Source organism: Mchenga conophoros, linkage group LG7 (assembly GCF_057382185.1).
Source record: "Mchenga conophoros isolate Kocher_MC1m ecotype Shallow Benthic linkage group LG7, M_conophoros_male_GT1.1, whole genome shotgun sequence".
NCBI classification, from domain to species: domain Eukaryota; kingdom Metazoa; phylum Chordata; class Actinopteri; order Cichliformes; family Cichlidae; genus Mchenga; species Mchenga conophoros.
In genome coordinates, this window is record NC_140532.1 from 56,149,956 (window position 1) to 56,162,356 (window position 12,401).

At 39.7% G+C, this 12,401-nt stretch overlaps 1 protein-coding gene across 1 annotated transcript; it reads right to left on the reverse strand.

The window, feature by feature from the left end:
• Positions 1-233: 233 nt before the first annotated feature.
• bcl7a (BAF chromatin remodeling complex subunit BCL7A) lies at positions 234-9,061 on the reverse strand. Its single transcript, XM_085280328.1, has 6 exons — positions 8,874-9,061; positions 5,541-5,622; positions 5,286-5,382; positions 4,198-4,347; positions 3,258-3,361; positions 234-3,050 (listed from the first exon to the last, which is right to left on the reverse strand). The coding sequence occupies exons 1-6, from the start codon at positions 8,963-8,965 to the stop codon at positions 2,976-2,978; spliced, it is 600 nt and encodes a 199-aa protein (XP_085136454.1). The 5' UTR covers positions 8,966-9,061; the 3' UTR covers positions 234-2,975.
• Between the last annotated feature and the right edge of the window lie 3,340 nt (positions 9,062-12,401).

Below are 12,401 nucleotides of genomic sequence, written 5' to 3' on the forward strand. Positions count from 1 at the left end.
TGGGGCCTTGGGCAGTCAGTCCTACTATTAATATTTTCATGTCTTTGTTCCACTGTAACAAAGGTATGAAAAAAAAAGTGTGTCTGAATATGTAGCTTTCACATACTGGCAAAAGCAAGCTGAAACAAGCCACTCAAAAGCAAAAAGCATACTTTGATAAGGCTGCTATTTCAGATGTCCTCATGATTCGTGCCCTTTTTCTTCTCAACAAACACTGAACATCAACACCCAGAAAATTTTGTGACTTTTATTAAGAAAACAAAACCATTGGACATGATAAAAACCAAGCACTACTGATGGAATAAATAAGTCAAACCAAACCATAAATCTGTACAAGATCTAAAGAAAAACAATATGGTCCCAAGAAAAAAAAAAAACCCAAAACATACAAGATCTTATATCTCACAGCTCTTTTTTTCCATTTTTCTTTTTTTACAGTTATGAGCAAACTATAAGCAATTGGCTCGATCAGATGAAAGCTACAACATAAGTGAGATTTTTTTTTCTTAAACTGAGTGTACATAATGCTGTTTATAACTGTTAATGTCAATACAATAGCATTTTAAGTTCCAGCGCTGCTGGACTGGGAATGAGGTATATGCTAATCCGTCCTCTATACCAAGACATTTTTTTTTTAATTTCTTTTCTCTCCATCCATGTGAATGCTGATTTGCTGAAATCTGATCAAGTAATTCTGCATCATAAAGCCCCTGTTATGTTATGAAATCATTGATTTGTGGTGAGTCAATTCATTTCAATCCAAATTGACAAGGAAATCTCAATTAATGAAAGTAAATCTTAGATGTGTGAGGTTGTACATTAGAGGTCACAGGCCTGAATCCACACAACAAAGTTCAAGTAAATTGCACAACTTTGCACAAAACCAAGAGCTTGATGCCACATGTGTATGGATTCAGCCAACAGACAGCACCTTGAAGGAGGATTAGAACCAATGTTTGAGCTAAAAGACTTTAGTAGGTCATAGAGAAGTAGTGATACACAGAAGACTTACACAGAGGAGAAGTGATTAAATGGTGGAGCAGGTGGGAAAAACCGGTCCAGGAAATTGGTCAATTTCTACTTAAAGGTGCTAAAAGAAAAACAAACAAACACCTGAAGTAGACAAAGACCAACAACTGGTGTTCTGACTGAAGTTTACAAATTGCAACATTTTCACAAGACAAAACTAAATTAACTTCTGGGTAGTGTTCAAATTCCAGTCTCCAACTGTGTAAAGGAATAACACGCCAATTTGCTTCCTTGCAGAGAGTTTTATAATAATGCGATATAACGCGATTACATGGCAGGAGACAGTTAGACACTTTCTTATGTGCCAAGAAGTAATGAGGGACTTCGTCTCTTTCTTCGTCTCATTCTAGTATAAAAGTAAAAATAATAATTGTAAATAAATAATAAATAGCATGTTAACATGTAAGCTAGTTTCACCTACTAACATCTCCAAAGCTTTTGGACAAAAACAACAACAAAAAAAAAACAAATCTAAAACTTAAGTCGTGTCATTCACAGGGAGTTATGCGCCAGACTGTCTTTGACAGAAGCTGTGACCCCCTAGAGAAAAATTCACAAAAGTAAAATAACCAAAATCAAATACTATTTCTGCTAGGCTAGCTTCTCCCTCTGCCACTTCCTGTCCCGTCCTACTTTGGGCGACACCCATCAAGGAAATTTAACCTGGTGGATTTGTGTGTTGCTGCAACATTACAGGTGTTCCTAGTTCTTATTTGACTGATTTTAGACCAACCCAGGCCAGCCATTTCCCTTTTCCAGCTTTTATACCAAGCTAAGCTAACTAATGCCTGGCTGTGACAATGCCATATTTTTTGTTTGACTCTCTGCAAGAAAGCAAATATTTCCCAAAATGTTCATCTATTCTTTTTAAATGAAAAACAGTTGTAGGTAAAAAATAAATATCGGCTAAAACTATTTAGTGATAATTGTAAGGCAAAAAACAAAACAAAACATGGCACCAAAATTGTAATTCAAAACCTGCTTGACCTAAAACGTGTATTTAATCATAGCAACTCAAGGCACACCTCCAGGACCTACGCTAGCTATGCCTGTTTTTACTACTTAACCAAGAGTGTATCTCAACCAGTACCGTTGTCATATTCTTCCTCTACGAACCATAAACAAACTCTCTTTGAAAGCAAAAAAAACAAAAACATATGTCAATGGTGAACTTTTCATGGATAGAGAAAAAAGACATCCACTACAGCAGCAAATCTATCTGTGATCGATTGTGACATACCATAACAGTGCATTGACCCTCCTGAGAAAAAAACCCTAAACACTTCCTAAACAAATATAGAACATTAGTCTAACAGGAGGCGCATCGGGAGGATTGAAGTGACGTGGTCCTAGGGTGGAGGTTCCCCCCGCAGCCGCTGATCTGAGACCAGGCTAGCCTCTTCAGTTATCCTGAGCTAAACCCTTAGCAGTGAAACGTTTAAAAAATGGTCTCAGAGCAGTGTCTGCGATTGACCTCATCCTAATCCCAGTGTTAACTCTTTTAGTCACAGAAGCAGGTCAGTGTTTGTCATCTGGCCTGGTGGTGGCTTGGCTGACAGCGCTGCCCCTGTTCACAGAGGGGGTTGCAGCCCAGGTTCGGCGTGTCTCTTGGCATTAGTGAAAAGTGTGGAGGACTGGAAGGAAGCACGGAGGGGGACCAGTGAACAGAGGTAATATCCATTCTCCCTCTGTGACAGGGGAGTGTCAGGGGCAAAGATGACAAACTGGAGGGGAAGCAGCCATTAGGGTGAAAGTGAGAGAGGAAGGGTGGGAGACGTCCATTATCCCTTTTAGTTTAGGTAGAGAGGAGAAGGTGAGGGAAGAAAAACAGGAGTGAGAGGAGAGCCAGTATGTCCATTAGCCCTAAATTATCTAGAGTTAATGGAGGAAGGACAAAGGGAAAGAGACAGGAGGCTGAAGAAGAGTAATGACTCAGCCCCAAACATTTAACTCTCCTCAAAGTCCTGAGATGAGGACTCCAGTTTGCTTTTCTTGCTGGGCGGGGCTTCATCCTCTAGGTCCTACAGGCAAGAAGAAAAGAAAATATTGAGGATTTTTCTGGACTAATAAATAGTAATATGATAGACTGTATATAAAGGATATCTTCTGGGTCTGAGAAGCGAAGTAAAGTGGATGTACTTTCTTCTTCTTTCAGCTGCTCCCTCTAGGGGTTACAACAGCAGATCATATGACACCGATTCAAATTTTATAGACAGATGTGTTCATACCTGAGTGGCTTTGCTGTCTGAAGAGTCCTTCTCCCCTGAGGACAGGCTGTCTCTCTTGGCACTTTGTGCTCTCTCTGAGGTCTCTGATGAAGGGATGCTCTTACCTGGAGATTGTTAAGACAATGATAGATCAGCACAAGAGCACACATACCTGTTGAATTGTCTTATACTTTATACTTTAATGACAGTGTGGTCACAGAGATGAACTGCCAAAAACACCCTCAAATTTATCTACAGTTTTCACTTTTGGAGTTACACCAATTCTTTTCAGTGTGTTTGGCATTTTTTCTTGAAGCTTATTTATGATCAATTCAGAAACAATTGGTTTGATTAATGTTATGGTTGCAAGACTATAGACGCACACTGACACACTCATTGGCCTGTTTACCTCATTCTAGGATTTATTTCTTGTAATGTTTTTACTTCTGTGGTCCATAATTGAATGGTGAATGTATTACACTATTCTTTGAAAAGTATAACATGTTTAATCTTTGCTTATTGTGCACTCAGTTCAAATTCGTGGTGCAATATTTCCATGTTCAATCCCCCACAAGACTGCTGCTGTGAGGAGTACATTGAGATATGCAAAAATATAATATGTAAGTTAGAATGTGAATGTATGAGAGGGGGTTTTGGCATTAAGATGAATTGAGGGTGGCGGTAAAAGATGGTTGACGGTTAAAGTCCCGGGGGGAACAGCACGGCAGCTGCACTGTGTCTGTGGTCCCCGTATGAGTGTTTGACTATGTAGAAGCAGTCATTTTAATCTTCTCACAGTGTGATGCTATTTGTTCTGAGGATAAAAACAAAAACAGGAAGGGGCTCCTCACCCATCTGACAATGCAACTCCACCACCTGCTAGAGGAGCTTTGGATAAGACTGTCATTTAAAGTATGTGTGTCTGTCTGTTTATTTGGAAGTGTGTTTGCAAGTGCCTAACCCCTCTTGCTGTCTGGGCTCTGGTCAGTCTTGGCTTCACCATTGTCACGGTGTGATGTGGAGGTGGGCTCTGGGGCAGGGCTGGTGCTACAACTGTTTTCCTGTTTCACTGGGGACGAGTCAGCGATGGAGCTCTGGTTGCTGTTGTCATCTAGCAAAGACACAAATTGAAAGTATTGCACAGTCACTTTAAAGGCAAACAGATTTTGGTTTGCAGCATTAAGTGTCATGCTCATATTTTTTTTTTTATAAATACTTGATTCATAATCAAAAAAAATTAAATGAATGACTCCAAAGAGTATTAAAGGGTCTACGCTGTCAATTTTCACGCCATGATAATGCAACAGAAGAAAAAACAATATGCAAAGGAAAAACAGGGAACTTTAAAAAGGCAAGAAAAAAAATCCATCCATTCTCTTCCGCTTATCATTATCAGGGTGTAATCTCTGTGATAAAATCTAGCTAATTATTGTGTCATAGCACCACTGCTGTCTTTGGAAAAAAAAACCCATAAAACTATTAAAAACACATCAATGAGCCACACAGACACACTGGGTGACATGCTTCTTCATTAGCATGAACACACACACTGTAGGTTTTGCAGGGAATGCTCACTGCAAAAACAAATCAACTTAATGTGTTACTCAAAAGTAGTCACTAACAAATCCACCATTTCCTCCAGTTTAGAAACCTTTGATTAAAAAAAAAGCACAGGGCCTGCCTGGTTTTCTTTTTGTTTTCTGTTTTTTTGCCTTGAGATGATAGGTGGCGTGTTCAGACCAAAGACTGGATAAAGGTTTGCCTGTTGTTACTCACGCAAGTATGGTTACTGGAATGTTTCAGCCAATGGAAGAACTTCCTTCCAAAAATGCCTGGAATACATTATCTCACTTTCCCAAGCTTGCCTGGAAGTCCTACAGCTTCACTTACTTTTCTCCTTTTTTTTTTTGCCATTTTCTGTAAAGTGAAGCTGTATCATACAACTATAAATACATTTTATATTTTGGATTGTAGTGGCTGTGGGGAGACTCCACAGTTTATGACAGAATATCAGATGATAGGCTTTTGGAGCATGGCATAAACACCCACCATGCATGTCCATCATTCCTGGAGAAGAGCTGTTCTCTGGAGTCGTCACTTCTGAGCCATATTTCTCGTCTTTGCCCTTCTTCTTGTTCTTGTTCTTCTGAAGCAGGAGAATACGCGCAATGTTAGTTAGTAAAACTGGTTCCAACATGCAATAAAGTGACAGGAAGATGAACAAACACAGCCCGGAGCTTGGATAAATCAGTATACAGCTTTTGATGATTTTGATGATGGTGGTGGTGATGATAATGAACTCACATCATCTGATTTGGGCTCTGTAACTGGCACCCACTTGTAGATGCGAAGGGACGTGTCTCCAACAGTCACCCATTTCTTCTCCCTGTAAGGCACAGAAAAACCAAACTGACTCAAGGGCTCTGGGCCAGTGTGAAAGCAGTGTAGATATAACTGTAGCCACTCTATAAATGATGCTATAGGAATGTAAAATACAATTAAAAAAAAAAAAAAGTATTGGATTAGTATAGCAGTTATGTTCTTAGAGTACAGAGTGTACCAACTGTTGTTGGTAAGGTACCACTGTTTCAATTAAGTAAAAATGATCCTTGGGCGATCGTGGCTCAAGAGTTGGGAGTTCGCCTTGTAATCGGAAGGTTGCCGGTTCGAGCCCCGGCTTGGACAGTCTCGGTCGTTGTGTCCTTGGGCAAGACACTTCACCCGTTGCCTACTGGTGGTGGTCAGAGGGCCCGGTGGCGCCAGTGTCCAGCAGCCTCGCCTCTGTCAGTGCGCCCCAGGGTGGCTGTGGCTACAATGTAGCTTGCTATCGCCTGTGTGTGAATGGGTGGATGACTGGATATGTAAAGCGCTTTGGGGTCCTTAGGGACTAGTAAAAGCGCTATATAAATACAGGCCATTTACCATTTACCATTCTCCAGTGAATATTTGAATGTCTTAAACATTTCTGATAGTAACCTGAAGCTACAAAATAAGAAATCCTATGTTACCTGACATTTTGAACAGCTTGCGATTGGTTTGCTTAGTCACTCGTATGCTGAACACTCGTATTCTCAGTTACTCATTTCTCTGGTCTTTAAAATGCAAAGGGGTAAAAAAGAAATAAATAATAATCACAACCTTGTTTTTTTACTGCCTTTTATCAGCTCACATTACTCGCTGTAACTTTCAGCCTCTCAGATCAGATACTTTGCCAGTATTCTCCTCCTCATACTATTGAAATTAATACTTTGGGATTGTTGATCTGACAAAACAAGCGATGAAGCAATAAGTTAGGCTCTAAAAATAGGCACAAAAAAGTACTATAAATAAGAGTTGTGAAGTTGATACCAGGATTATTGGTGCCTTTTAAAAATGGCTTTGAAAATGAATGAAACAGTAAATTAGTTCATTATTATTTTAATTAATGCTGAGAAACTTTACATTTTAGTTGTAGTTTTGAGGAGGGGGGGGGGGGGGGGGGGATGAAAAGAAAGAAAAAAACTCTCAAAAAACTCTAAGAGATTTAAGACCAATTCACAACATCAGTCACCTAAGGCACTTTGTACTGTATAGTAAAGATGCTACAATATTAGAAACTCCAACAATCAGACAATCGCTTATGAACAAACACTTGGTTACAGTAGAAGGAAAAACTCTCTTAATAGGAAGAAACCTCCAGCAGTGCCAGGCTCAGGGAGGGACGGCCGTCCGCCTTGACCGCTTGGGGTTGAAAGTGAAGAGCATAGAGAGAGAGAGATGACAAAAGACATACTATGGGAGAAAGAACCAGAGTTGAATATTCCCTAATGACTGAATACAGTCGGGCTGTATAAACACACAGAAAGTAAAAAGAGACGAATGTTGAAGAAACACTCAGTGCATCACGGGAAGCCCCCAGCAGCCTAAGCCAACTGCAGCATAACTAAGGGATGGTTCAGGGTCACCTGATCCAGTCCTAAATAGAAATTTTAAAGAAAAAAGAAAGGTTTTGAACTTTAAAATCTTAAAAGGAGAGAGAACTTATGGAAACTGAAGCCTCTGAATTCTACTGTCTAAAATTCTAGGAACCACAAATAAACCAGCAGCCTGAGAGTGAAGTGCTCTGGTAGGATAATAAGGTTCAGGGAGGTCTTTCAGAAATGACCGAGCCTGAATATCTTCTGTGTGGGGAGAACGATTTTCAGTTCAATTATGAATTTAACAGGGAACTCATATTAGCAATAAGCTAATATGGGAGAAATGTGGTCTGTTGAATCATTTTCTATGGATCCATTACTGATTAATCAATCGAAGGAGAGGTCAGTATTCTCTGTAATCCGGCCAGTAACCCAATAATCTTGGGTAATTATAAAGTGAGAGGGGTAAACATCTTACTGGCTCTTCTTTTCCTCTAAACTAACAACCAGTAAGATGTTTTTATTGACTCTTTCAAAAATAACTCAATGCCGATTACTTAAAAATACTTCAATTCTGATTCTTCAGTTTGACCTTCCGATTTTTAACATCTTGTTGTGATTTTAGGTACTGAAACTTAAATTCTGGTCAATTTAAAAGTTGTAAAATTATACCAAAGTGATTATGCCAAAGTGAAGCGCTACAAACACACGAGGGACACAATTTGGATTTTTTCACAAATGAACATATGTGTGTGTGTGTGTGTGTATATGTATGTATGTATATATATATATATATATATATATATATATATATATATATATATATATATATATATGTATATTATGTGTGTGTGTATATATATATATATATATATATATATATATATATATATATATATCTCAAACCGGTCTGTATTAACTAAAATGAGTTTCCCTGCCCTAAGTCATATTTAAGTTTAATTTCACAATATTAGTTACATCAGGGACATTATTAAACCACGAAAACTCTACGCCGACCTGGGAATTACATATAATGTATGTATATAAATTATTTTTAAAATAAATAAATAAATTTGGCCATTAAGTAAGCTTTCACACCTAAATTGTGTATACTATCATAACAAAAATCGGCGTATCGGAGCCTTCAAATGTGTATAAAAGGCTTTTTTCTTGTGTTAAACGTTAAGACTGAGTCACTACGTGTTCAGCCATGCACTACAGTAGCCTACTTCCCTCTCCCAACCCCCACCGTGCCTCAGTCTCTATCAGACCTAAAGGGCGACTCAAAGCGCTTAATTTAAAACTCCAGACGGACTAAACTGCTCCGACTCAAGAGCGCCGTCGTCAAATTGTTTCCAAGTCCGGACTTATTAGACGTTTCGATCCTAAAAACCGCCGCCTGTGCTACGAGCTCAACAGCGGGCAGCAATGGCTTCATGTGACTGCATCGAAATATGGCTTCTGGGTTCAACCCTTGCCGTTAAAATCAGTGGAAAAATACGCCGGCTACATGTAGTCTAAACGTGCTAGCCCGCCGATGGACGGGGTGGTGCACCGCACTAGTGCGCCCCGGTGCACCTGAGCTGCAAGTACATCTGCCGTGAAATCCACTTCAGAAAATGTCCTTTTCTTTCAATTTCATCCCTCGCTCTGTCTCGCTCCTTCCCTCTCCTCCCCCAACAAGCAAGCCTTTCTCGTGATAGATAACGAACCCTGCTTTTTTTTCTACTTTTCCTCTTACCATTTTCGTACTTTCTCAATAGCGGCCATAACCCTCTTGATGTCATCTTTCGCCCTGCTCCGGGTTTCAGCTCGGACCGACCTGCCCGACATTGCCGCGGTGGGTATAATATTTTTAAAGCTCGCCGGCAGCTCAGACACAATGCAAACAGTAGAGCGCACAGAGGAGCCAATTGCGCCTGCGCGGGTTGATAGAGCAGCGAGAGGAGGGGGGGCGGAAGGCTGCAGCTGCACTCAGAAGAGCCGTCTCCCTGCTGAGCCAGGAGGAGAACAAAGAGGCTGCAAGCTGCCTGATGTTCTCTACTTCACTCCAGCCAGAAAACTTGACGCTAAAACTAGAGAGTGTGCGAGGAAAGGACGAAGAAGATTTCATATTTTTACTCTGTTTGATTCATTATTGTTTTTTAGTACTTTGCATAGACTGGCCTCGAGTAAGAGTATAAATGTCCCCCACGTCTTAACACAAGACTGAAAAACAACAGCAAAATTACACCACTTTCATTCTGGCAGGTTCTGTCCCATGTCTCTATTTGTCACTGTGCATCTCCTTCAAACATCTGATATTTCTTTGGAGTCATTATGTGTCTTTTGGCCTTGTTTTGTATCCGTCAGTCATTTTGAGCATGTCTCAGGAGTGTTCTTTTCTGCTTGCCTCATGTTGTCATTTTGTGTCTTCTGTTCTGTCCTTGGTTTCATCTCTTTCTGTCACAGATTTTAAATCTCTTTATAGTTATATTGTGTCTCTGTGGAGTCTATTTGGATTTGTTTTGCATGTCTTTGATGTCACTTAATCATGACATCAACAACCCCTCTCACACACTCTTCACACTCCTGCCATCTGGAAAAAGGTACCGAAGCATTCGGGCACACACATCCAGACTGTGCAACAGCTTTTTTCCACAAGCCATCCGTCTCCTCAGCAAAAAGGGACTGGACTGATAAACGCGCACGCACGCACGCACGCACGCACGCACGCACGCACACACACACACACACACATTATCACTCAGCTTAACTCAACTACCTCAAAACATTGAGACTGGACTGACTAATCAACACGAGCGCAAACACACTGACCTACACCACCAATCTATCGTACACACCAACCTGTAAATGCTCTTTTGCACAATATTATTACTGGACTTTTTGCACTAACTTCTTTACTTCCTAATTTTTGCTGCTACACTAAGGAATGTTTACTGTTCCTCCACTACCTCAACTCATCATCACAAAACCTTATTATTATGTTACGTTGTGTTTTTTTGTCACACTGTCACTTGCTGCTCTTGTTTGCACATTTGCACGTGCACTTTGTTGTCTGCTGTCTGTTAACCAAAAAGAAAAAGTCTTCCTTAGATAGTTAGTTTTTGTTAATTTATGTTGTAATTTATGTTAGGTCAGTCTGTCTTGTCTCCTCTAGCCAGCTAACTAGGCCTCTTAGTTAGCTAGTTTAGTGTTTTCTGTTAATTTATGTTGTAAATTTATGTTGCATGTAGCAGCTTGGTCCTGGAGGAACGTTGTTTCGCTTCACTGTGTACTAACTGTATATGGTTGAAGTGACAATAAAGCTGACTTGACTTGACTTGACGACAGCAGAAGACCACACCAGGTGCAACTCCTGTCAGCTAAGAACAGGAAACTCAAATTGCTGATGAATGTTTCCAGCACTTTGTTGAGTCTATAACACACAGAATTAAAGCCTGTTCTGAAGACAAAAGGCAGTCCAAGCTGAGATTAGTAAGATGCAACTAATAAAGTGGCCGTTGGATCTATATGTATAGTATATGCATGTAATTACCCGTGCCAAAAGGACAAAGGACTGTATGTATTTCTGTGTGTTTCAACTAAACTTCTTCTTAGAACGTGCTTTCACCCGAAGGACAATTTCACTGCTAACACCAAGAGTGTGTGACTGTATTTGCTCATTTTTACATATTTGAAAACAATTTGAAATAACTTGATTGTAAACACTAATGCAGTGCTGGACAGTATTCAGGAAAGTGACAGACCTAAGGTTCTGACTAAGAAACATAAACTGTTTTCATAAGTTGTAAAATGTCATTGTGAGAAGTGCATCAACACCATAACAAATATCTCTAGAAGTGTATGTAGTTTAGTATGTGTAGAAATAATAGCAGTGTGTATAAAAATACTCAGACAGGCTACCTCTATCACATCCTATCCCTGGCATCCTCTCCAGTCACACCAGGCCTCAGCATGTCTTCTTTCTGTGCGACTCTGTGCGATCTTTCTCTATTACTCCTGCCTGGCAGCTCCATATTTAACGTTCTTTGTCTAATATATACATTATGCCCTATTTACACACTTCCAAACCACCCCAGGCTTTCCTCTTGAACTTTGTCTCCAAACTCCTGAGCTGTCCCTCTGATGTTCTCATTTCTAATCCTGCCCCTCTTAATCACACCAAACAGGGGTGAATCTTCAACTGTGTCGCCACTCTTTTCGTCACCTCTCTTGTGCACTGCCCATTGTGATAGATGTTTAAAACCTGAGATTTTCTGGAATTAAAACACTTTAAACTTGTTCAGATTTTGTATAAAAATGTTTTGTATGTTTCCCAGCAAACTGTCTGTTATACCCACTGTCAGTAAATGTGCATTGTTTGTTTCTGGAATTAAATCTGGACAAACTCCCTTTTCACTGTCCTCATTTCCTCCTTACTAATCCTCTGGACTTCCTGATATCATTTTCCCATCCATCGCCCTCTCTATTATTATTTTTTCATTCATCAGCTCCTCAAAGTACTCCTTTTTATCTTCTCACCATACTCTCATCACTTGTTAACACATCTTTCCTACTATGTGACAAATCACTGCTGCACATCCTTTCCAGCTCAGTCTCTCTCACAAGTTCCCTTATCCTCACAAGTTCCCTTATCCTCACAAGTTCCCTTATCCTTAGCTCATTGTGAGGCTGTTAGTGTCCAGCCTCACAATGAGCTTTTAGCCTTTGCCTTTGACACATCTCTTTTTGCCATACACCTAGCCTCCCAGTACTCCTGTCTGTGTTCTTCATTTCCCTGACTATTCCACTTTTTCTTTAATAGTCTCTTCCTTCACATACTTCAGCTCCTCCACGAACTCTGTATAACATTCTTCCTTCTTTAACTTTTAGCATTTAATCTTTGGCTTTTCCTTCATGTGCTTACAAGCTATTGGAATCAAGTTAGCCCACTAAAAATCATTATTGACATTAATTAGCAAGTTTAATTTAATTCATTAACATTTTAAAATATGTATTTTCTTGCTATGTGCGTTGGTGTTTACATTTTTAGTTCATATACTGTGGTACAGGTTAAAGGTTTGGGACCAGTTTAGCTATATTTGTGGCTGTGAAAGGTATCGAGATTAACTGGAAGCTGGATTATGGAACAATAAAGTATGTGTTGACACTTCACCCTGTGTAAGCAGTATACTTAATTTCATAAATGGCCCGTAATATTGCTGTGTAGTTCAATTAAGGTACATCATTATTATAAATGTCATTATATCATAACTGCTGGTATGAA

Bases quoted from the DNA above. Each gene is read 5' to 3' on its own strand.
- bcl7a (XM_085280328.1), bottom strand. From the start codon at position 8,965: ATGTCGGGCAGGTCGGTCCGAGCTGAAACCCGGAGCAGGGCGAAAGAT. The intron at 4,348-5,285 runs GTGGGTGTTTAT...TGTCTTTGCTAG, and splicing joins AGGAATGATGGACATGCATG to ATGACAACAGCAACCAGAGC. The intron at 3,051-3,257 runs GTATGAACACAT...TCTTGCCTGTAG, and splicing joins CAGACAGCAAAGCCACTCAG to GACCTAGAGGATGAAGCCCC.